The 26,570-nt window shown below is 44.0% G+C and overlaps 1 protein-coding gene across 1 annotated transcript in view; it reads right to left on the bottom strand.

The window, feature by feature from the left end:
- Window positions 1-2,838: 2,838 nt before the first annotated feature.
- ATP6V0D2 (ATPase H+ transporting V0 subunit d2) overlaps window positions 2,839-26,570 on the bottom strand; it is a 269,016-nt gene continuing 245,284 nt past the window's right edge. Inside the window, exon 8 of the mRNA XM_069621300.1 lies at window positions 2,839-3,187. Coding sequence (XP_069477401.1) covers window positions 3,026-3,187 — 162 coding nt within the window. The 3' untranslated portion in view covers window positions 2,839-3,025. The remainder of the gene's footprint in view (window positions 3,188-26,570) is intronic.

The following is a 26,570-nucleotide window of genomic DNA, read 5'->3' as shown; positions in this document are numbered from 1 at the left end:
TCTGGGAACTCAACATAGTCCTGTCCAGGCTCATGAAGCCTCCCTATGAACCAATGCACACAGCCTCTCTCAAGTATCTCTCTTGGAGAGCCGCTTTTCTTGTTGCTATGACATTCGGCCCATAGAGTCAGCGAGATACAAGCTTTTTATGCTAATGCACCCTACTGATCATTTCACAAATCCAAGGTCATCATGCGCTGTAACCCCACATTTGTGCCTAAGTTGCCATCCACTTTTCACCCCAATGAACCTGTGGGGATTCGAGTTTTCTTTGGTTCTCCAACCTCTTCAACTGAGCGTTCATTATACTCTTTAGAAGTCGTGCGAGCGCTGAATTATTACATCTGAAGTATTACATCGCCGGCACAAAGCCCTTCCGTCAAACCTCTCAGCACTTTGTAACATTTGGTCCCTGTAGAGCAGGGAAAGTGCTCTCCAAGCCTTCCATTTCCTGGTGGATATCAGCATGCATCTCATTCTGTCACGAACAAGCTGGCAGGCCTCTCCCAGGGAATCCCAGAGCCCACTCTACCAGAGCAGAAGCCGCCACCACAGCTTTCTGGGACCCCCTAATGGACATTTACAGGGCAGTCACGTGGAGGCTGTGCACACATTTACCAGGTTCTACTGTGTCGACAGGGATTCTACGGCAGTGTCCATTGTTGGCCAGCCTGTTTTTCGTAACTTGTTTCGTGAAGTTGGTAAGTCTCCAGTGGTAAGTGTGTTCTTACAAGGAACTTGTCTGTGCCCATTATGGTTATATGGTACTTCTTTGTAATCTAGTCCTAGCATGTGAATCTATGAAAGATCCAATGCTAGAGAAGGAAAAAGTTACTTACCGGTAACTACTTTTCTCCAGCATTGGCATATTTCATAAACTCACATGCGCCCTCCCGCCTTCCCCGCTTGGCTCTTCTTGGCTCATACTGGCACTCATGTGCGCTATGCCAAAATCTGAAGATGGCCACCAGCGGTGGAGCTAAGGGAGCCTTTCCAATTGGCTGCGGTAGTATGACCCAAAAGTGACTATAAGGAACCACACAATTGACTACAATTTTGTTTCAGTTTAAACTGCTCTATGCTACCGAGGATTCCCAGCCTAATGACAGGGAATATTCACAGCATGTGAATCTATGAAAGATACCAGTGCTGGAGAACAGGAGTTACAGGTAAGTACCTATTCCATCTTCAAACTCTGCAGTTTCAGGCGATCCCAGTAAGAGGTGATGCACACACTAATGAAGGTCTCTGATGTGGGGTCTCTGCCACTTTGCAAGGGTCTAACCTAGCATAACCCAAAGTGATTCCTCAAAGGGGGCAAAGACAGGTTGATTAACTCGTGCCCTATTAATTCAATTATGTTCGTGTTCTATGTCTCTTCATCGACACACATTTTTGCAGTAATAATTACTTAGGAAAAAACTCATTGATTATTATTTTACTTTTATTTTGGGGTCCTCTCAACCACCCTTTCCCTATACTCCTACCCCAAACCTGCCCCCACCCACTTTAACCTTTTACCCACCCTATATATTTCCATGAGTTTATCTAAGTAATTTTTCTGAAAAAAATCAGCGTTGGTAAAACAACATAATACCGTGTTCTAGACATTGTGGATTGATGTGGCAAGGGTCATTATCATGAAATGTCAGTTCTACTCCACCTACCTGTAGTGCTTTCTTGACCTAGAGTATTGCAGACCTAGGGCCTCATTATAAGTTTGCCGGTCCGGGAACTACGGTACCAGTAAGCCTGCCGGTACCGCAGTCCCCAGACTGGCAAATCATGAGTTGTGCTTGTAGGGGCCTTTCTGCCCGCCAGGTCTGACCGGACGGGCAGAGTGACAGCCGCGAGCACAGCATGTCAGATGCACAGGCACCATTCTGACTGGTGCCGGTGCATCCGACCTCCCCATTCCCATTTGAGACCAATGGGGCTCAAATGGGAATAGGGAGCATTCCATTCCAGCGCGCGCGAATGGGCAATTACCCGGTCCGACAGGGGCGCAATGACCCTGTAATTGCCCATTCACAGGCGCAGGAAAAAATTGCAAGTTTGACGCCAGCCTGCTGGTTTTACCTGCAAGGCTACCGCCAAACTTGTAATGAGGCTCCTAGAGTCATAACTAGACAACTATGAATGGTGGCACATAGTTGCCAAAAGTGATTCAACCTGCTTTCAAGAGGCTTGAGCCACTGAAACTATGCATAAGCAAGCTTATCTCAACTTTTTTCTCTCGGGCGTAACTCTTTTTTTCAATCTTTTATTGTATTGGCTTATCTCATGAAGACTTGTTTTAAACTTCTAGTCTAATTGTTCTGTTATTTTTTTTAACTACAATTAAAAAAGAATTGTGCAATGCTCAGATGTGTCCAGGTTTACCATGTTCCATGCATGACTGGAAATGCTTTTCAGGGCATTTGTACAACTTAATAAAAACTCAAGCAATCATTTAAGCGTGACCAACACTTTGCATCTTTGAAGAATTGCCTAGAAAAAAGCAACAGTTGGTAATTTGTTTTCAATTCTAGTATGGCACCTATTGTTAACAATTATAAACTACAAAATTGAGATTCAACAAACAATTCTCTGTTAATTAGGACATAAATAATTGACACAGTAATATAAAAATGTTCTATCCATAACAATCCCTTAATGTGGACGTAATTACAATACATGTACAGATATTTTGTGATTAAATTTATCCAATGACTAACATAGCACATTTCATATGTATGCTTAAAAGCCGCCTGTACTGGTGGACTCTTGCGCATATTGAGTACACATAATATGTGGAAGAGTATTCCCACAATGCACTGCAAATAAAGAAAACATGTGTATCTTGTAGACTCTTTGACATATTTATTTACTGTGAACAGCCAGAAAATCTAGACACACTTTTTATTTAAATGCTCTGCTACATCTTTTAATATCTGTGTTTCACAAAGCTATCCTATTAGAACTGCTTTCTCCAAATATCCTTGAAAAAGAGAAATTCGACATTTGTTTGCTTGAATGGACGCTTTTAAAAAATAGGTATATAGTTGTTAATTTTGGTTCTGTGTCTTTGGGAGATGCACTCAGCAATCCACACAACATTTCGACATTCCTGCTCCTTCAGCTTTATGTAGGCATAAAATACCCCAAAATGGAACTGATTGATGAATGCCAGAACATTCATTTTCACCTAAGAGAAAAAAGAACAGGTGAACATTACGGTAACATAATGTTAAACGGTTGATCTCTAAATTAAAAGAATACAGTGCAACTAGTAATTTAGGCAGGGGGCATGCCATGTAAGTTTCTCTCATTTAAATGCAATCCTATGCGTGATGCCACACTATAGTTCATTGTTTTCTCATGCAGGAAAATGTATTATGTTTGTAGTTGAAAATACATGGAATAATGAAAGACATCATGTGTGTTGATAAGCATACTATATGAAAGCAAATGTAAAGGGAGTTATTACCTATACTCCTGACAAAATGTAGGAGAGTGTGATGGCTGACGTTTTACATGAAGCTTTCCATTTAAACAAGCAGTTATGTTTTACATTACAAGGTATATATGTTAACATGTTGTTCACATCTTTGGAATAACATTAATAACATTTTCCTCACAAAACAAAATACTGATAAAGGTAATGCTAGTCTTGACCTATTCTATACAAAAGAAAAAAATACAATCACATTCGCTTTGCTCTGAAACTACTACAGTGGTGATCTGGCGCAGTAATGACATGACACCCCAGGACATTTAATTTACACTTGATAACCTGTATCATAGCAACATTGTTGGCTTTAACAATGCTTATTATATGTGGGTGAGTAATCAGCAGCTGTAGACGTGAAGTATAATGGTGTATACACAGAAAGAGTATTGAACAAGTTTCTGAAATGTAAAATTACTGTTTATATTGATTTTTATTTTACTCTATTTAACAGGGGATGCGACCTCATAAACCTATTAGCTTTACACTTTGCTATTTTAAATAAATGAAGGCATACTTGAACAACAGCTGCATTTAACCCATTACTATTCAACAGTCTGTGCAGGCTGCAATGGTTGTCAAAATCACATTAGTGTACCAATAACTTAGATAACACAATGTTCTACTGATATTCTACTGACGTATATGTTTTCCTCTACAAATATCAGAACAAGTATCAACCCATCATACAGTAGCTAAACCATTATTTTTCTTTTTGAACAGGTGGCTTACATCACCCCTCTGAGGTCAAACTAAAAAATAGATGTGCTTTGTATACTCAGTGTATCTCTGACACATATTTTAACACGTATTCGTTGATGTTATGAATGAAACAGTGTTCTGTCATGTCACTTGTAAAAACATTGACATACACAGAGAGTTGGTTAAATAGTTAAGCACGGTGTGCAGTGACAAGACATATTCAGGAACCATTTTGCTTCTATCTGTCATATAAACACAAGTTATGTAAAATGCAGCTTTAATCAGTGAAAACAATTACAAAGATACCGAAATAAAAAACAGTCTGGGCAGTGCGGCTTGACTCGTTTGATTTGTTGGTCCTTTCCTCTAACAACACGCAGAGAGATGAGCTACGCAGCATGGAGAGAGACGGGCTATGCAAGAAAGTTGCTCCTTTTCCTATCTCTAGCGCCCAAGCTGTGTGCTGAAATATGGTACTGTGGGAAGTGAGGCCCATGCACATTCTCCAGACAGCGTTAAGGTGACCCACTGAGCTGCTTTGCTGCCGGGGACCAAAGGTAAGCTTCCCGACCCGGGGTTGTGGCGGGGAGTGCACTCAGCACTTTGATGGGGACAAGGCAGCCTTCCTGGGTCCTTTCCGGGCCTTTGTTAAATTCTGGGGGTGTGGCGCTTAGAGGCCCCTATTCCCCAGACTAACATCCATTTGGAAAGTGCGCTGTTGGTGGTAGACTCTTTTGGTGGCTGTGAGTCTGCATACTTTTCCCTCTGTTCTCCCTCCATTTGGAAACGTGTGCCAGTTTGCTTCAACAGCGTGGACAGCACGTCAATTACATTTTGCCTCACAAACTGTCCTGGGGTGGCGAGTGCTTCAGGAGTGCTGCCTTAAGGCATTAAGGCATTAAACCAGAAAGTAGAAAATTGGCCATGGATCCAGTACTGCCTCTGGATGATGGATACAGTCTTAGAAGCAATAGGAAGAAGAGAGTTGAGCCAGTTACCTTGGCGATTGTGGGTCCCCACCACCACGACTCTTGTAAGGACACAGACAAGAAATCAACAGTGACTGTTACAAGAGCGAACTGCACGTTCACTGATAACGGAGAAGAGGGGGTGAGTGAGGTGGGCAGAGTCGAGGGTAACGAACCAAATGCAACAAAAATGTCTGCAACACTAACACTGTATATCAACAGAAATCAGTGCCCACACTTGTGTTAGAGATAATAACTACAGTTACAACAGCTCAAGTCCATAACGTGATATCAGAAACCCCAACTACTGAGCTAGTGAAAACATTTGGTACAGATAGCAGATGACATAATCACAGCGTAGAGGTCATGGGACCAGATTGTGCTGTGCAGCAAGACAAACTGAAGATATAGACCACGATCAGCTGAGGCCGGCATTAACCACCCCAATCGTGAGTCAAGGCAACCATCAAAATAACATATCAAGGAGAAGGGGCGGAGGCACACAAGGAGGGGGACATAAGGGACCCAACGGAAGGGACCGTCGTTTCATCCACTGCCCTAGTGGCATTAGTTAAATGGATGAATTTAAATAAAATGAAAATGTCAGACAAGATTCAGAACAAATTAACGGTTAATTTTGAGAAGGTGCCATCAAACATCCATGGAACCTGCCTCAAAAACCTTGTAGAGATAACTGATGCAGAGATATTGGAGGGAACTACAGAGGAAATAGAGGAAAGGGGTCCTGTTAAAGTGATTGCTCACCCAAGCCTCAATTTAACAGTGTCTCAAAGGATCCAGGTTGAAATTGTGCAAGCTGCCATATGGTGGGCTGGTATGTGTTCACCCCCAAACCAGCACCCCAGACGAAATGATGAAAAAAGGTTTGTTAACATCCCCAAGTAAATGTTCTTGAAACAAGACTGGTAACAGACATTCACAGAATTGAAAGAATGCTACAAAAAGTTGCCTCAGGGAGGGAGCATCCAGACCTCTGACAAGTGGCGAACTTTGATAAAAACCTCAGTTTGGGTGAAACAGAAAAAACACTATTGGACGCAAGATAACCAGATCATACTGAACAAAGAAACAACAAGGACCAATCTAACAACATCTGGAAGAAGGCCTACGGAGGGATCTACAAAACCACAAATCTCTGAGAATTTTAATATCATGTCAGACATGAAAATATTGCTTGCTCCATTCCTAAAACTATATGAAGTGATAAATGATTCCATGAAAGATCAGTCCACATTGATTGCCATGTCACATGCAAAAGTACTATTCCTAGAAGGCTTCATTACAGATACACAACCTAGAAATCAAATGAAATCCCTGATATTAGCAATATGGAACATTATCAGGGAACGAGCAACAAATCATGCAGTTCCATTGACAAAGAAACATCCAGGAATAGAAGTGGCAGTGTCCGAGCTAGTGGGCATTCAAATTCACCCTAGAGAATTAACCCATTGTTCAATTTTGGCACCTAGTTCAGAGGAGTTCATAGTATACAAGGTAATGACAGCCCAAAATCCCCTTCTATCGGTTGTTCAAAGCCCCCATGCACACCATCTGAGAACTTGAGATCTGATAAAGATCCAATCATTATAATCCCAGCCACACACAAGATGTCTAGTAATAGACAGCTGGGAAGGTGTGACACCATAGTGGATGACCCCCAGAAACCTTCAAAATGTTCCACTCCAATAAAAGAAAAAGGCAAGGGAAGAACGCTGTGTTATGGAAACCAAAAAAACAGAAGCAGTTACTTAAGATGAAATCAAATGATTCAAATAAATGTTTGAGAAACCTAACAGTTCCCCTTTCGCCAACTATCTAACTTAGATCAACAGCGAAGAAGTCCTGTAAGATCGCTGAAGCAATGGTTGAGGAAATCATGGAAACAGAGACAAATCGGAGCTTGGGGAAGGAAGTTGTGATTACGGATGATTTGTTGAATATATCAGTTTACACAAAGGACCAGATGAAGATCTTCAAGAAACACAAATGGTTATTTTAACAAAATCACCAGTGTGGAAGAGTTTCAAAAAACCATAGGGATCTCTGGAATTCAAGTTTTCCAAAAAGTTACACTGAATGTTAAATCCCTGGATCCCCCTAAAACAGTGGAGTTTGAGACTTTGGCATAGAAACTGAGAGCTAACGAACAATGGAGATGAATTAAGTATCACAAAACCCAGAGACAGTGATTAACAACATGCAAAAGGAAAATAGTTTGTCAAATATTAGAACACTGGAACATCGAGATGTTCAACTCCCGACATCCTCATTAAGACCCTGGGAACAGATATCCGGGTCTACCACAAAAAACAAGAACAATCACAAGACCATTTACAGGACCAAAAAGAAACCATAATAAAGGAAAGCAGGAAATGCAATCATTGGACAAATCTAAAGACAATCTAATTATGAATAGAGGAAACAATTTGAAGCTGTTCTATTGCATACCAAAATTGAGAGTGATATGCCCCTCAGCTATAAAAGTGGTGGAATTTGTCAACGACATAGCCTTGGACAAGGTGTTTTTGCACCTAGAATAGGGCAAGCTACAGCAGATGTTATTGGAGGCTGCTCTATTCCTCTTACCATTTTGCTTTAAATTAACATTAGTACACAATACACCCCATGAATGAGTATGTAAAACAACAGAAAAAACATCAGGAGAGGAAAATCATATTCCGAAGGACAAAAGGACTCTGAACATTTTTGACAAGTTAGTTTATAATAACACCTGACTCAGATTTAGTACAAATCAACTACGAAAGGAGGAGTCGCCTATTTCGAACTTAAAATCTTTCATGGAAATACCACTAAAATTTAACTATCGGAAACTCAAGTGAAGAGAAGATAGAATTCCAAACGGTTCAGCTGACTAAATCAATACCTACGGCTGAAAACCCATGGTCCTGAATGGCGGAAGCCCTGATCACAAACTCCAACCACTAGCTAGGGTCCCAGACCTTGCCATGTACTGTAACCCTGGCGTCATGGAACACAAGAGGTCACAACCACTTGTTTAAAAGTGGTAACTTTGCTTTTGAAAACTATGACCTCATGTGCTTCCAGGTAACCCGGTTATGTTCAACTCCTTTTCTGGATGGTTTCACAACAATTCTAAACCCTGCAATAAAAGGCCCTAGAGGGAGTCCATCCTCAGGGCTACTGCTTGAAATATAAATAGGTAAGGGGCTATGTGTTGTGAATTGGGAACATAGAAACTCTTACATACAAGCACTGGAACTAAAATGGGACCCTAAGGTATTTTCGGAAGCGAGATCTACTCTACCGATCAACCTTTACTGGAACTCAGCTTGGATCAGTGAATAGGGATTCACGAAAGGAGTGAGGGACCTGATTGGTTCAGCGTATATCCGATTTGAGACCTGCACCATCATCCTGTGCGGAAACCTGAGCCTATTGTGCATTCTACTAGGACCCGACCCAATGACTGGAATATGGGGTTTACATCTGCCGGCAGAAGAGGGGTGTGAGGTGGATGCATCTAACGGAAAAAAGGGATTTGCATATATATTGAATGGACGTACGCTGGGAGATATCCCCAGTGGTTCAACCTGGCACAGAGGCACCTAGTCAGCCACCCTCGACCTTGTACTACGCCTTTGTCACAGGCAATATCCTCCCAACAATAAGCAAACTCAAAGTACTCAAAACGAATAGCAGTGATCATAACTTTTTGCGAGTACAATTGGAAGTCAGAAAAAGTGCAGAAAATTATTTTTATTTAAACACAGTCGAAAAACAAATCAGGGATAAAAATGGACTGTGTATGACTGAAGAAAAAATTGAAGACCTGACCTCTAAATATGAAAATCAAATTGTCACACATGGACATCTAACCACTTTAGAGGTACAGAGTTTTGCTGAATTAAACAAAGTAGGAGGAAAAGGTGGTTTGAACACTGCCACTGATATGATGCAACTATTGTGCCTCATTATAAGCATGGCGGTCCGGGAACTACGGTACCGGTAAGCATGCCGGTACCGTGGTTCCCGGACCGCCATATTACGAGCTGTGCTCACGGGCGCCTGTCAGCCCGCCGGGTCTGCCCTGGCCGGCAGAGCGACACCCGCGAGTATAACTTGTGGATGCACCGGCACCGTTATGAACAGTGCCGGTGCATCCGAGCTCCCCATTCCCATTCAGCCCAATGGGGCTGAATGGGGATGGGGAGTCCCTTATTACCGGCACCCGCGAATGGGCAAATACTGGGTTCGCAAAACTCAGCATGACCCGGTAATTGCCCATTTGCGGGTGCCCCGGTAATTGCCCATTTGCGGGTGCCCAAAAAATGCAACTCCGGCAGCAGCCGTACCTGTTTGACAGGCACAGCTGCTGCCAGGATTTTAATGAGGCCCTCTGTCTTAGAATGGAAATTACTGAGAAACGACCTGAGACATATGACAAAAAGTCTTCCGACTATAGATTTGCTAAAATCAAAGAAGCAGAGGAAACAGCGGTAATAAAACTACCTTAAAACATACAAAGCTACCATGATGCATCATAATGTAGAAGCAATGCTGAAGCTCATATTCAAGTCACGGATAAAAGTGATCTGGGGGCTGTTTAATAACATGGAAGGAAAACAAGTATCCGTTTCACTAATGGCAGTTGAGGAAGAAGTATGGATCAAACACTTTTCCACCCTCTTCTCGGCTACGGGAGACTTTCAGGAAAATGTCCAAAGCCCTCTGGTTACAAGTTCATGGAATATTCCAATAAACTATCGACCAATTGCCCTTCTTGATGTGATCGGAAAGTTCTCTAATACATCATTAGGATTGAACTGTGCCGGTCTTCTTTTGGATGAGATTCCAACTTACAAAGGCCTGAAACAAGGGTGTCCCGAGGCACCCGCCCTACTAAACCTGTTCCCATCAGATCTGGGGGGCACACTGGCAAAAGCCAGATGTGTCCCCCCAATGATCGGCGGGAAGCCGTTAAATAGACATTTGTAAACAGATGACTTGGTCCTTATGGATCAAGTACCCATTGCTTTAGAACGGCAAATGAGCAAACTGATGGATTATGTTAAGGATAATGGCCTGGTGGACAACGTCCTTAAATCCAAAGTATTGACCTTGGAACAGATACAGGGAAGGAAAGGCAAACCCACAAATGGGACTTGGAAGGTGAGTCATTGGAACAAGTGGAAATGTTCCATTATTTGGGGATACCAGTCAACTCCAGTAGGGTTGATGCTCTGACTGAAAAAGCCCTAAAATTAAAGTTAAAAAACTTAGCCTCACAAGGAAGAAAGTTACACAAAGAATTTGTTTGCGTCTCACTCCTACCCGTAATACAATGCTACAGACTGAAAGTGGTGGCATCCTTGTTGTACAGGGCTGAGACAGCTATGTTTCTTCCTGGCAAGATTTGGTCCACCTTAGAGGGCACCTTCTGTAAAACAGTCCTGGGCCTACCGAAAACAACTCCGAACAAGTGATTCGACTTGAACTGGGCCCAGTGTCTCTATCTGAAATGGTCTGTTGGAAAAGTCTGTCCCTCTACCGTAGGTTTATGGAAGACAACCAATGCCCCTTATATAACCTGTTAAAAACAGCAATAACCTCAAATTGAGATGATATACAGGTGGAGTGCAATGAGGCCAGCAATTTCCTGTTGAGAGAGCTGGAGACCACGACAGATGACCTCAAGAATTTCCCAGAATTGTAAAGGCTAAAGTCAGGAGATCAGACTGGATATGCACACATGGTGAAGGCAAGAGCTACAAACTGTTTTACATTGTGATTATGGGACAAGGGCACATGGATCAGTGCTGGAACCCTTGTTTAAATCCCCAACCAGCTATTACAGGGACCAATTTTTTAGGGTGAGGCTGAATATGTTCCCAACAAGGGAGATACCTGCCTCACGCCTGAGACTGGAGGTACCGTCTACTGACTGTCGACACTGTAAAGGGCCAAAGGGGCCTGAAACTCTAAAACATCTATTACTGTTTGGCAGGGGACTAACTGACCTGAAAACTGTGCACATGGGGACATTTTTTCTCACAAAGTAGTACATTATCGTTAGAAGAAAGTGGGGCAGTTTTAATAGGTGGCGACAATGCTCATCTTGTTTTAGATACAATAAACTTTTTGAAGATGATATATTTTTTTTTTATATTGCATTTTATTGAATTTAAACAACAACACAATCAACGAGAACCAAAAGAAAAACAAGGTCAAAACATACGCATTCAAGGAACGAATCAGTAAGTGAAGGCATGGTAAGAGTCAATTGGTCTCCATTTGTCGCCCATTCCATCTACAATTTAGTCTTGTGTCTTAGGGCATCATGAAGTTACTGGGATTCCCTCTCCACCCATTTGTCCCAAATCTTAGAAGTTTTGGTAGGCAGCCTCTTGCTTTATAAACTCTGTGCTCTAACATTGCAAGTGTGTCCATATCGTCTGTCCATTGATCCAATGTTGGGGACTCTGGGGCTCCCCATTTATTTGCAATGTTCCGCTTCATCAATCCTGCGGCCGTGGATAGGAGCAGTCCTTCCCATTTATTAGTAGTGTTCTCGTCAGCAGAACCCAACAACAACACCTTCGGGTCCTGTGTTATATTGCGGCCTAGCACCTTGGATAGTTCATTGCAGCATTGAAGATGATATTTTAAGAGAATCCTTTATATTTAAAAACGTAATGAAACTGTGTATTATGAAATGTCCAATTGAAGAATGGATTTACTTTATCTTAAATAGTTGTTTTATATAGCTAAAATGTTTGTGACAAACCAATGTTAATAAAAAATAAAACGATACTGAAATCTGTACTGTGAAAAATCAGAGAGTGTTTCACTATCAAGAACTCGTGGAGCCTTTGCTCAGGTGGCCAGGGCACGGCCATCGCCTTTGGATACAGACCCTGGAGGAGGACAAGTCCGGGGGAGATCATCTGGGTGAGGGGTCCTCGGGTAGTGGGGGAGCGACAGGCGATGGTGAGACGAAGTGTGCTCCCCTTTTCAATGCCCCTATCCAATACTATTTTATGGGATATTCCAACTTTCCAGACCGCCCCCTTTCCTACACAAACACTGAGCTGAGGAAGAGGAGGTCTAAGGCTGAAAGACTTATCATCCATGCAATACATTGGACATGTCCCTCTAACGAGATCAGGCATGTTCAGGCACTTGACTATAGTCATGCACACCTAATACCTATTAACCCTCCCCACATGGTTAAAAGGTGGAACAATGAGATGCACTTTCAGCAAGGTGGTGCACGAGAAGGCTCGTTATTTCTGAAAGGCCATGAAGGTTGTGCATGAAAGCCCAGCCGGAAGGAAGAAAGAGCCTTCTGGGTGCTACGAGCTTACCAGCCACCCTCCCGGGTGAACAACAGAGTTGGAGTGGTTAAAGGTGGAACACTGAGATGCACTTTGAGCAAGGTGGTGCACAAGAAGGATTTTTATTTCTGAAAGGCCATGACGGTTGTGCACGACAGCCCAGCTGGAAGGAAGAAAGAGCCTTCTGAGTGCTACAAGGTTACCAGCCACCCTTCCGGGTGAACGACAGAGTTGGGGAGGTGCAGAAGCGGCACTGGTAACAACCTACATCAAAGGCGCAAAAGACAGAAAGCATCTTAACACGACTGGTTAGTTGAGGGAAGCAAAGACAGCCCAGTCTGTGTTTTATTAAAATGCTTGCAACGGTATCCTAGGGATGAAGGTTACACGAGCGCTGATAAGCTGCGAGAGAAAGTGAATCCATTGTTAAGAACTAGGAATACGAAATACAAAGTAGCAGAGTGGTCCGGCGAAGTGAGATTGCCCAATCGAAAGTCTCTGTGAAATGTTGGAAAGCTGTAGAGGCAGCGGGATGCGAGAGATGATGAGCGTTAAGTGAAAACCTCACAAACTGTTGAACTTTGTTTTGGTGAAAGCAAAACAAGGGTCTTAGCCCGACTGAGGGAGACCCACATGTGAAAGTAAAAGGAGGGTCCGAGCCCGACTGAGGGAGACCCGTTTGAAAAGCAAGTCATACATAAGAAGTACCTTTCCCAAAAGACATTGGAACTGAAGGAAATCATGTAGAGTGGAACTAAAGAAACAAAGGAGGGTAACAGTGGTCATGTGGAGGTGAGAGTGAAAATCCTCCCAGTTTTGAAAGTCTTTGACAGCAAAATCAAAAAATGAAATAAGGTTTGAGCCCGATTGAGGGGAACACATAGTGAACTGTGATCAAATACTATGCCTAGAAACTGTTTTGCTGAAACTGTGTAGATGCTTGAAGGATGACCGGGACTTGGGTGAGAGGAACCCGAGAGGTTAAACCCATGAACTTGTGACTCAGACTTGAATGGCCAAGAAGGATCTGGAGGGCAGAGACAGCCGCCTAACTGTGTTCGCAAGCCGAAATGTGTTAATCCATGAAATGTTCCACCTAACGCCATGCTGTACAAGGTGGGGACGAGAATTAATACTGATTTATATTGCCATTCTGACATTTCGCTTCACCACTGATTTTTCCTTTTGTAGATACATATCCCTATATCACATTAGAGTGTATTAGAGTAAGGGCAGGCATCAGGATTTTGTTAGTATAGGCCTTTATTGCTGGACTAATACTGTCTAGGACTGTTTCTTTATTATTTGATGGTCGAGATTACTCCCATTTTAGGAAATTTAACAATACAGATTTTGAAACTTGCAAATCTTGTGTCAGTGTCTACTTGTGATACCATGCCTCTCTTACAATACATTGTGAACTAAATGGAAATTGGGGACATGGATTAACACTTTTCTGTATTCTTGTGAATAGCACTATAGATTAATACTAGATCATTATCAATTTTATAGAAATGTTCATTGCAGGCAAAAGCTACCTCTGAATATACCTAAGGACTATGGTGTTAAAGTCTGGATTACATTTAAGGACTTTGATGGTAAAAGTGTTTTGAGTAAAAATGGCTGAGTGAGATGTGTTATCTAGAAGAATTGGATAACCTTGTTTGGTCTCAGGAAATACACCAAGTTAAGAAATTAAACCAGTATGAGTTTGGGATGAAACGTTAATAGGCTACCTAAAAAATACATTTAATTCACCTGGACCATTGGGAATCAAATGGTCTTCTTTAGCAAGTGTCCCGCAAAAGATGCAAGTGTAGGGGTTGAAATTTGGACAGGAGGACAATGCGCACTTATGTCAAGAATGATGCCCATTAAAATGATTTAGAGATGAAATGACCAATCTTACTTAAAAGATCAGTGATCATACACCTATCCAGGGTGGGTGTACTATCAGTCTGAAAGAGTTCTGCTCAGGTTGGGGAAAACAAGATGTGCCCCTGAGCTCCATCCCTTGTGCCTGGGACGCAGTAAAGACATGTTTTATTTTGCAACGATCTTCAGAAATAAGCACATTGATATTGGGAAATCTGAAGTGATTCTATGAACTTTTGTGCGTAACCGTGTGATACAACTGTTACGTGTTGCGATCAGCTTAGCACCCTGTGGCTTCAGTGTTGACCTGCCAGCGGTTTATTTCCAATTTGTACGTGTGGCCATCATCCCTGGGGTTGGGTTTTCGGTGTAGGGTGTAGCTTGGTGGTGCAGTGGAGCATGCTAGCGTTTTCCTCGAGGGTGATGTGTACCTTAGATGTTAGGAACAGGTGCTTTTTAGTGGTGCCTGAGTGCTATGTATTGCATTCTAAGAAGCTGCTAGTATTTTTGACCCTGCTTTATTTCCAGGTTCTGGGACTGGTAGTTTCCCATCTCAGCATGCAGGCATGTACTTTCTTCCTATGACACAGTGCTAGGGGTGTATCTATGAGCTGCAAGTGTAGGGGGGCGACATTTCATAGCCTTTTGATGCTCCAGTTTTGCCTCTTCTTTCCGTGAGTGTTACCTAAACTCTGCATTCTAATCCTGAAGATGAATGCCAGCTATATTTTGCCCTTTGAGCCTTTGCCCTCTGGCTGCTCTGCATGTCCATTACATGTACATACAAAACGATGCCCATGTTTTCTTGACCAAAGGGTTTTGAGAGATGACCCACAAACAACAGAAACTCCATAGGCCTAGCCGATATCAAGGTACAAACATAACCATGACATTAGGCCTCTCGGGTTTATACATGACAATTATCTGAAGGAGAATTCTGTAAGTCACATTTTGGCAAGGCCTTATTAAAAACGATTGAAGCATAAACGTTTTTGACAATTTTTGATTTTTATATAGTTTTGGGTTAGAGTATTGCTGTAAATGATATCCTCTGAATGAAAATGCCATAAGGTTTTAATCTTTTGTAAGCTGGAGAGACAGGGAAGGGAAAGACAGGGCTGATAGTTAAGTAAATGCATATTGGGTGGGTGGGTGTGTGTATGTTTATCTGACTGTGTGTGTATGTAGGATCGACTGTGTGTGTGTGTAAAGGATTGACTCTGTGCACAAAATGTGTGTTTGTTTTGACAGTTTTTGTCTCACTGTGTGTGTGTGTGTGTGTGTGTGTGTGTGTGTGTGTGTGTCTGTGTGTAAGAAAAGGCACGTATTACTTGTCATGTTGTTGGGGATCTGTATGTATCATGTACCCTTCTAACCAGGTAGTGTGTGTTTATGGGGGAGCTGGGAGTGTTATGGGGATTGTGAAACTGCACACATTTCCTTTGCAACTCTGAAACTGGCACTCTGAAACGGGCAGACATTTTGCGGGACAATGTTAGCATTAACGTAAGTATTAACATCACATTTTTATATAGCGCCTTACAACGGATTCCTCATGCTTCTATGCACAGTGATAGTAAGGAATATTATTACCAACTCATGAGTGTTTTGTTGGTGTTGGTCACCATATAACTGAGTCTACAGGGAGGCAAACCTTTTTTTAAAGTTATTGAGAGAGATGAGTGTGAGGGCACACATGTGAAAAGGAGGTCGTAAGTACCAGGCGGCAGGTTACAGGATCTGACAAGGGGCACCAGGTAATAGATGCTAATGAAAAAAGTGTTGTACACTGAACTTGATGCTGATGGGTATGGCAAAGTGAAGCTGGTGTGTACCCTGCAGCAAAGCAACTAGCAAGCGCAGGACAGGATTAACACAACCACCAGAAGATGACATTTCCATGGGAGTTTGCTGTTGCATCCTGGGACACCTGATCCAATACCCTGCCTGGCCCAAACAGAGTTCACAAAGAAGAGACTTGCATTTTTATATATGCTGGGAACACACCCAGGCCTGATAAGCATGTCTATTAAAAGTCTAAGAATCCTGGTGCAAAAATAAGTGGCATGCGTACTTGAAAACAAAGAATAGATCAGCTCTAATATCACGAAGAAAACAAAGCATACCTCACGTTGGAAAACCAGAAGTCAATTTAAAGCCTACCAGTGATGGCGGGAATATAACTGATATTGAGAAAGAGGTTCAAGTACAAACCACCATTTCTACAATTGAAAGTCTAAAGTTGGATACACGAGGAGCAAGAAGTCTAACAGTAATTTCCAATCTAGGAGAATACTGGATGAGGGATTGAAGTAATGGACACAGGCCTGTATTGGACGGAGAGAGAAACCGTGACAGATTCGCAGTGAATTACATACAATAGTTCACATTTCATGACAAGGCCGAAGTGGGAAACAAATAGTTGACAGAAGATTTGCAAAAGACTGCAAGATAGGCAATTGGTAAGAGTGCCTGAAAGAATGAGAAAGGAGTTGAACCAGATATTACAAGAGACTTGAGGATTTAAATTGAAAGTGAGCAGTGAATCATCTACTGTTAGCTTAAGTCTCACATAAAAGTTTGATAATAATTAGAACTCTGAAAGAGCATTTATGTAAGAGAGTCACATACTGGGAAGTGTGGTGAGGCTGAGTAAAGGATGCGCTGAACACAATTTGTTAGGGTCACAATGAACACTTCTTTGTCTAAGCCAGAGATATCTGGGTTTGATGAACCCTAAAGGGCTGCCCTTAACTAAATGGGGCATGTCCTAAACAAATCAGGGCCAATGTGTGTTATTTTTGTCAACTGTCTTAACACTTACACCCAAAACTAAATATGACTTTGTCCCCCTTGATACTCAATAGTTTATAACAAAATAACAAAAAGGTCCAAAGGTGATAGCCAACGAAAAGTTCAAATTGTAATCCTATTGAATATGTTGTACCGCTGACTGTCTCTATTCTAATAAAAGAAACACAGTAACAATGACTGGGCCAGAGAAAAATCTTAGGCCTACTCTTGAAAAGTATGTCCGTCCCCAAACAATAAACAACAGTAGTCAGAAGTATTCCTCTCGGAAATCCATCGGCTGTTACTCACAGTCTGGTGCCTTCTCACTCCGGCCTCTCTGCTTTCTTTCATATGTGCCTTCACACCTATGAGCTTGGGCTCTTAAACTTGTCTTTCACTCTCCTGTAAGGCTTTCCTCAGCCTTGTCACCTTTGCTTCTGGGCTTCCACTAGCGCTATGGATTTCTGGAAGGTCCCTCTTGAGCTTGGGTTTCACACTAGGCCCTGCCAGAAATATAACACCACAATGGTTTCACAATAGGTCCCTTTGGGACTCGGGGATCCCAACTGATGCCCCCTCAACCTTGTCCCTCCTGGATCATGACTTCACAGTAATTTTTCAAGAGCTGTCCTTTGATGAAACAACTGTTTTTACAATAGGTCCCTCCTGGACCTTGCCTTCTTCACAGTGATTATACAAGCCCCTCCTGGACCTTAGCTTCACAATTGGTACTTCTTGGACCCTGGATTCATAGTGGTTTCACACTTTTTGGTAATGGGTATTTCTACCCCTCAACACCCTATCAGGGTTCTTTTCAGGCAGCAGATATTTGTTAACTCTCCTGCTAAAGGCTTTTTTTCCTTACACCGCAGGGCTACTGGTGGATGGCCTCTTACTTCAGTCTTCCACTTCTTTGTAGGTAGGGAGGCAACCCTTTGATACTGTTCTCTCCGAGGGGTGCAGGGTCAGGATTGCTTGCCTCCTGACATCCCCCAAGTGTGCTCTGAGCCTCCTCCACTGCATCCTCTTCCATCTGGAATGGTCATCAAAAATCTCCATTTGTGTTAAGAAAGCGCAGGAAGACATGATTGCCTTCCTCAGGAGTCTGCAGAGATAGGTTTCTCTGCTCTATTTTATGCCCCCTGCACAGGGGTTGGGTTGTCACTCTCCCGTAGAGACAGGTGTTTCTTTATGGATGCTTGAAGAGCCTAATAGATAATTGTGGGACAGGTTCTTCTATACCTTACAAAGCAATGCGGTATTCGTCGCTTGGTTCAGGGTCATTGGAGTCATTAGCATATAACAATAAAGTGTGAAATACACCTACGGAATGCAGCACCATCTTGTATTTTTCCCAGATTCAGAGAGTGACACTGCTCTGCTTCGCAGCTCCTTCACTCTGTTCTGACTCTGCCCACGCCAGGCCTTTTGACAGTTCCAGTCTGTGAGGTGACGTTCCCTCGCACGCCTCTTGGTGAGGCTCAAGGTTAGTCTCTTCAAAGTTTGCTACCGCCATGCACTTGCAAAGCCATGGTTCTTTACCAGCTCACTTAAATACTTAAAGGCATTGAGCTAAAGCTCTTTATACTACACTTGCTCATGAATGTTCTACACGCAGGGGAATTTACAGGAGAATGGTTGGACACTCCGTATGCAGAAAAATTATGCAGGTGTTGTTATGAAGAAACATATTTTGTCTATATTTTGTCGCAATGCAAAGTTTTGACACCCATGTATGCGAAGGGCTATGGAAAATGTCTGTGTAAAATGGTCATTTATATATGGGGCAACATCTGTGATAGCAAGTGCAGCTGTGCACGATATATGGAAGGAGATCCAGAAAAAAGGGGATACATTCACAAATGATACAATCGAGAGATTATGTAAATAGATTAAATTAGATTATGTAAATAGATTACATTTTTTATTTTTTGTATGATTGGGAAAAGGTTTTAACTATGTGCATTTTGATATACGAAGTGACATTTTAGAGTGGAAGAAAAGCGTTAGAATGATGTGTAAAGTGATCATTTGGAAATGTATTTTGATGTGAAATGTGCTTAAAGTTTTAATGAATTAAATTAATTGCACAAAAATAAAAGGATCTGAGCACAATTGACTTACTTTGTTGCAGCTGGAGAATTGACACCACTTATCTGTAGAAATATTGTATTCATTTTTTTCTTTCTCCAACAAAATTGGATTAAATTGATTTTCTCTCTTAATGTAAGAGTATATATAACATGTGTAGAAATTATTTATACAAATATCACATGTGTTGTCTTTACACCAGCAAACACTGTCACCATGAATTCACAATTGTACTATATCAGGATCACAATAAATTGACTAGATGCGTATTGCGCTTATTGCTGTAGTACCCTAGGGATGGCTCCCTTGCACTGTAGTACTGTAGAAGAATATATACATAAAAAGACCATTTTCCAAAACATTCAGGGAGTTATGGTTCTGGATCTATAGAGGGAAATCTGTTTGTGAATGTGTTAATTCTATACAGACAGGTTATTCAATACCGACATTCAACCCAACATGTAATGTTTCTGTTCTTTCTTGTGACAGTAGAACATTCTTCAGGGGTATATTGTTAAGGGGGCTATTCAGTATTGAAAAATTCAATTAGCTTTTTTGAAAATTGTTTATGACCATTTGTACAACTTTGGTCTGGTGTTCGTTGAGTGTTTCACTCTTCCATGTCCAATTTTAAATTATTATTAGTAGCTTGTACTCCTTCCCTATCTCCCAGGCAAGGTCCTGCGGTTCACTTTTCATCTGCCGCTGTATTTTGTTTATATATTCTCTGGCTGATAGTATTGAATACTTTTTGTGACTGTAGGGGTCACTTGCTTTATACGGACGGGCTCGATCTCCGCACCTGCATCAGCTCGATTTTTCTATATTGTGGGCTCCACGTGCAACACTTTGGTCTTCTGGTTACGGCCTCTGCCCCAAGGCTTTTCTGTGTGATCCTATGTGGAGCTCTGCATTGTGTGTTATGGTTTATTCGCTGCATCTCAGCATTCATGACATGAATGAGGCTTTACCAGTGCATACATGCTTCTCTGGGTTTTGGCATTTGACAGCGTTTTGCCTGGCACCTTGGGAGACGTTCTGTGGACGTGTATTCCTCAATGTGACACCTGTTAAGTCATTACTGGTCTCTGGGGGATCCTACCTTGTCCATCGTCTGGGAGGCACATCGGGTAGCAACTGGACTAGCCCATTCCCTGGTGGCTTGCTTCCGCAACATAAAAGGATGTAGAGTTTGGACAACTCATCACTGAAGGGAAGTCACATATCCCAGTAAAGGCCAAATTTGGAGAAGTACTTAGAGACTGAAAAGGAGAAGGGTTGTAGGAAATGTGTATCAAATCTTAAACAGAGATAACAAGAGACAGACGGAGTTGACAATACCTTCTTGGATAACAAATAAAGAGAACGACCACTTCTGATTGAACTATTGCTCACTTTTTGTTCTATGAAAGTATTTTCAATGAGAACTTATGTATTGAGTTTCATTGCTTATATTGGCAGGGTATCATCACAACTAGCATGGCATTGTTTAATCTAGCATGGTCAAATTCTGCATGCATTGCAAAACTGCATTAGCAATTTTCTGAGGTTATGGTCATTTCCTGATGACAATGTAGAACATGTCATAAAACTCTGCTTCATTGGGCTATCTCAGATGCCACTGTTGAAACTGGCATGTACATTTTCTGTGGGCAGAATTAAACTGGCATGGTCATTTTGTGGGACCATGGTCATTTTTCGGAGACAGCCAACTCTCCCATTAATGTGGCTCTTGTCTTGATCTTATCTTTTCTTCGCTCTCTCTTCCTGGTCATGTCTCTGCTTAGCCCTTTTAGTCCTTGGATCATCACCTATTTTCATTTTCTCTTACTCTTCCCTCTCCATCCCCACCCCCTCTCTCTATGCCTACTTTTAATCTTCGTAATCTCTGTTCTTTCAATTCTGCCTAATTTATTTCTCTATTTCAGTCCTCTCTCTCCTCTATTCCCTCATTTCCTTCTCTTTATCCTGATGATGCTGCTAGTTCTCTTCACGCCACCTTATTGTCTGCTATTGATTCTATTCAACCTGCTCGCCCGTTCTTACCTACATGCAAATCCTCCCAACCCTGGATTACTCCGGTTCTTACTTTACTCTGTTGCTGTTTACGCAAAGCTGAACAGCAGTGGGAAACGTCTCATTCCGCAGATGATGTTTCTGCACTCTCGTCCTTACACTTCTCTTGTGATCTTGCTCTGCTCACTGCAAATAAAGTGTACTATTCCGAACTCACAATTTCTCTTGCTCATCATCCTTGTCGTCTCTTTCAGCTTCTTCATACAATTCTGTCCCCTAAACCACCTGATCCCACTCTTTTTTCATCTTTTTCATCTACTGACTTTGGAAAGTAATCAGCATGTAAAGTGGCTACACTACGCTCTTCCTTTACTACTCCTACCATCTCCCTTTCTCCTATAATCCCAATCCCACCTTCTTACTCACTATCCTCTTTCTCTTCTCTTTCTGACTTTGATACTTTTGCACTTCTTTCTTGTGCTCACCCTACTGCCGCAACTTCCGACCCTCTTCCTTCTACTCTCATTCCCCAAATGTATCCTCATCTTCTTCCTTATCTTACTTCCCTTATTCATTCTTCATTGTCAAATTCTTGCTTTCCTTCTCTTATTAAGCATGCACTCATTTTCCCGATCTTGAAGAAACCATCTCTTGATTTTCTTCCATTCTTATCTAAACGTCTTGAGCGTGCTGCTTACTCACAAGTCTCTGATTATCTCAATCTTCATTCGCTCCTGCCTCCTCTTCAATATATATTTGTTCCAGCTCATTCTGCTGTGACCACCCTCTTACACGTCTCCAGTGCTCTTCTTACAGCCAGTTATTCCAAAAGCTCCACTATCCTTATCCTCTTGGATCTTTCAGAGCATTCAATACTGTGGCCTACTCCCTTCTAATTTCCTCCTGTTCCACTCTTGGTCTATCTGTCTCGGTTCTCAAATGGTTCCACTCTTATCTTTCCCGGCACTCTTACTCAGTAACATGGGCTGGGCACACTTCCCCCTCTCATCCTCTTCTTTAAAGTGTTCCTCAAGGGTCTGTCCTTGGTCCACTGCTTTTCGCACTTTACACTGCTTCCCTTTCTGCTCTTATTTCATCTTTTAATCTATTGTTATCTTTATACTGATGATACCCAGATGTTCTTTTCCTTCTCTTCTTTTGATGACACTTTACACTCTACAGTCTCCAACTACCTCTCTGTTGTTCAGAACTGGACATCTTCACACTTTCTTCACTTTGCCACCCTAGGAGCAGGTGAGTCAGTCCTCTGTGCGCGACCCCTTTCCAGGTCGTTTTTTATCCAAAAAGTGCCCTCAGGCCCCCGTGTGCCCCCGAGCTCCCCAGCCTCCGCTTCCTGGTTCTTCCCTCTCCCTCCCGCCTCCCATCCCACCCACCGCCCCTGATTGGTTGTGTGGCCGAGGCAGCGTCGGTCTATCCACCCGCTCCCTGCACCTGCTCCTATTTGCCATCCTAGGAACAAGTGAGTCAGTCCCCCGTGCGCGACCCCTTTCCAGGTAGTTTTTTATCCAAAAGTACCCCCAGGCGCCCGTGTGCCCCCGAGCTCCCCAGCCTCCGCTTCCTGGTTCTTCCCTCTCCCTCCCGCCTCCCATCCTGCCCACCGCCCCTGATTGGTTGTGTGGCCGAGGCAACGTCGGTCTATCGACCCGCTCCCTGCACATGCTCCTATTTGCCATCCTAGGAGCAGGTGAGTCAGTCCCCCGTGCGCGACCCCTTTCCAGGTCGTTTTTTATCCAAAAGTACCCCTAGGCCCCTGTGTGCCCCCGAGCTCCCCAGCCTCCGTTTCTTAGTTCTTCCCTCTCCCTCCCACCTCCCATCCCGCCCCCCGCCCCTGATTGGTTGTGTGGCTGAGGCAGCGTCGGTCTATCGACCCGCTCCCTGCACCTGCTCCTATTTGCCATCCTAGGAGCAGGTGAGTCAGTCCCCCGTGCGCAACCCCTTTCCAGGTAGTTTTTTATCCAAAAGTACCCCCAGGCGCCCGTGTGCCCCCAAGCTCCCCAGCCTCCGCTTCCTGGTTCTTCCCTCTCCCTCCCGCCTCCCATCCCGCCCAGCGTCCCTGATTGGTTGTGTGGCCGAGGCAGCGTGGGTCAATCGACCCGCTCCCTGCACCTGCTCCTATTTGCCATCCTAGGAGCAGGTGAGTCAGTCCCCTGTGAGCGACCCCTTTCCAGGTCGTTTTTATCAAAAAAGTGCCCCCAGGCGCCCGTGTGCCCCCAAGCTCCCCAGCCTCCGCTTCCTGGTTCTTCCCTCTCCCTCCCGCCTCCCATCCCGCCCACCGCCCCTGATTGGTTGTGTGGCCGAGGCAGCGTCGATCTATCGACCCGCTCCCTGCACCTGCTCCTATTTGCCATCCTAGGAGCAGGTGAGTCAGTCCCCTGTGCGCGACCCCTTTCCAGGTCGTTTCTTATCCAAAAAGTACCCCCAGGCCCCCGTGTGCCCCCGAGCTCCCCAGCCTCCGCTTCCTGGTTCTTCCGCCTCACCTCCCATCCCGCCCACCGCCCCTGATTGGTTGTGTGGCCGAGGCAGCGTCGGTCTATCGACCCGCTCCCTGCACCTGCTCCTATTTGCCATCCTAGGAGCAGGTGAGTCAGTCCCGACTTCTCCACCTCTAAAACCTCTTCCTGATCCCATCCCTCCCGCCCACCCCCGCTCTGATAGGCCCCTCGACCTTTATCACTGTCCTCCCAGGGCAGCCCTCTGCCCGTGCAGCCCTGCGGCGAAGGGCCCCAAGGCCAAGGGCGGCTCAAACAGAGGCGGCTCCAGGAAGTGTCAGCAGGTGTCCGCAGGGGAAGCCAAGCCAGTGACCAGCCAACCAGCAACTACAAGGACCAGTAAGGTAGGGTGGCTCGGATCGGGGAGAGTTACTGCTCTACCCTAGATACCTGGCCACTAGGCTAAACCAATGTCTACCAATATGATAACCCCCCGTCACCCCAAACTGCATTGACAGGCCTCTCTCCCACTATACAGGTGTCTCAAACTTGGCGGGGCCGCCGTGCCCAAATTGCATCGTCTGTTCTCCAAACTGCATTGATAGCAGGGCCGCTGTGCCCAAATTGCATTGTCTGTTCTCCGGACTGTATTGATAGGCCTCTCTCCCACTATACAGATGTCTCAAACTTAGCAGGGCCTCCGTGCCCAAATTGCATTGTCTGGTCTCCAAAACTGCATAGATAGCAGGGCCGCTGTGCCCAAATAGCATTGTCTGTTCTCCAAACTGCATTGATAGGCCTCTCTCCCACTATACAGGTGTCTCAAACTTAGCAGGGCCGTGGTGCCCAAATTGCAATGTCTGTTCTCCAAACTGCATTGATAGCAGGGCCGCTGTGCCCAAATAGCATTGTCTGTTCTCCAAACTGCATTGATAGCAGGGCCGCTGTGCCCACATTGCATTGTCTGTTCTCCAAACTGCATTGATAGCAGGGCCGCTGTGCCCAAATAGCATTGTCTGTTCTCCAAACTGCATTGATAGCAGGGCCGCTGTGCCCAAATTGCATTGTCTGTTCTCCGGACTGCATTGATAGGTCTCACTCCCACTATACAGGTGTCTCAAACTTAGCAGGGCCTCCGTGCCCAAATTGCATTGTCGGTTCTCCAAACTGCATTGATAGCAGGGCTGCTGTGCCCAAATTGAATTGTCTGTTCTCCAAACTGCATTGATAGGCCTCTCTCCCACTATACAGGTGTCTCAAATTTAGCAGGGCCTCTGTGCCCAAATTGCATTGTCTGTTCTCCATACTGCATTGATAGCAGGGCCGCTGTGCACAAATTGCATTGTCTGTTCTCCAAACTGCATTGATAGGCCTCTCTCCCACTATACAGGTGTCTCAAACTTAGCAGGGCCGCGGTGCCCAAATTGCATTGTCTGTTCTCCAAACTGCACTCTTAGGCCTCTCTTCCACTATACAGGTGTCTCAAACTTAGCAGGGCCTCAGTGCCCTAATTGCTTTGTCTGTTCTCCAAACTGCATTAATAGGCCTCCCTCCCACAGGTGTCTCAAACTTAGCAGGGCCGCCGTGCCCAAATTGCATTGTGTGATCCCAGACTGCACTGTTAGGCCTCTCTCCCACTATACAGGTTTCTCAAACTTAGCAGGGCCTCCGTGCCCTAATTGCATTGTCTGTTCTCCAAACTGCATTGATAGGCCTCTCTCCCACTACACAGGTGTCTCAAACTTGATTAGCCTCTCCCCCACTTCACAGGTATCTCAAATCTAGCTCACTCGCACATTTAGCAAACTCCCAAGTGAGACAGAAAACAGAAACCACCAACGAATTACGGTGAGGGGTCACTCTGAATAGGGCCTCTCCCATCACAAGGCGAAAGTCCAAGCTACACCTGTCCAAGCCACCCTCCAACCAGCTGATAACCTACCCAACCCACACAGCCTGCTCACCACTATAAATCGCGCTTAGGGGGACGGACAAAAAGAGAGCCACCGATAATACCCAACTTAATAACCCTTACCACCCCCCTTACCCTCCTAGGAGAGTGACTGAACGAGTCGTCAACTCCAGCCAGAATACCACCCATAGACGGAGCCAAACTACTAGCGGACACCCCTCACCAGCCACCACACCACAAGACAATTCTTCCGAAGCAGGACCAATTAGACGTAACCAAACAAAGACTAAACAACTCTCAATCCTACAATGCAGCGCAAACGACCAATTATGAGAAAAAGACAAAGAGACGAAAGAACAAACACGCCAGAACAACCACCAAGAACAACCATAGACTGGACCACCACAGGCAGAAACACGAACCGAAGGAACTCTGAGAGAAGAGAAAAATCCCTCTACCTAACTCCATACCTCGCAGACAACGGGCCACCACGCCAATCCACACCAACATTAGAAGCAGCAACATCAATCAACCTAACACAAGCAAGTAGAAGAAGGATGACCAAAACAAACAACATACAGACGACAGACCCAATAACCCCCTACATCACCAAAGCAAGAGGAACTCCCAATCAACAACCACAACACCCGGAAGACGGTCCCGATGAAAACATAAAAAACCCAAGACAAAAACTAGAAGAACTCTTCGAAGACGCTGACACCCCAAACCCCTCAGCCCAACAAGTGACCAACCAAGAAGGAAACCTCAACACTGAGCGGAAGACGACCTTGACAAAACCCAAACCAAACAACACCTCCAAACTTCACTGCAATCTAATAAACGCGAGATCCATGTCAAAACACTCAACAGAGATCTTCGACCTACTCGACGACAACGGCATTGACATCCTGTTCATCACAGAAACATGGCTGG

The sequence above is a fragment of the Ambystoma mexicanum genome, chromosome 5q (assembly GCF_040938575.1).
Source record: "Ambystoma mexicanum isolate Mex_15411 chromosome 5q, UKY_AmexF1_1, whole genome shotgun sequence".
NCBI classification, from domain to species: Eukaryota; Metazoa; Chordata; class Amphibia; order Caudata; family Ambystomatidae; genus Ambystoma; species Ambystoma mexicanum.
The sequence above is the reverse complement of the archived record's forward strand: the minus strand, read 5'-3'. Positions and strand labels throughout refer to the sequence as shown.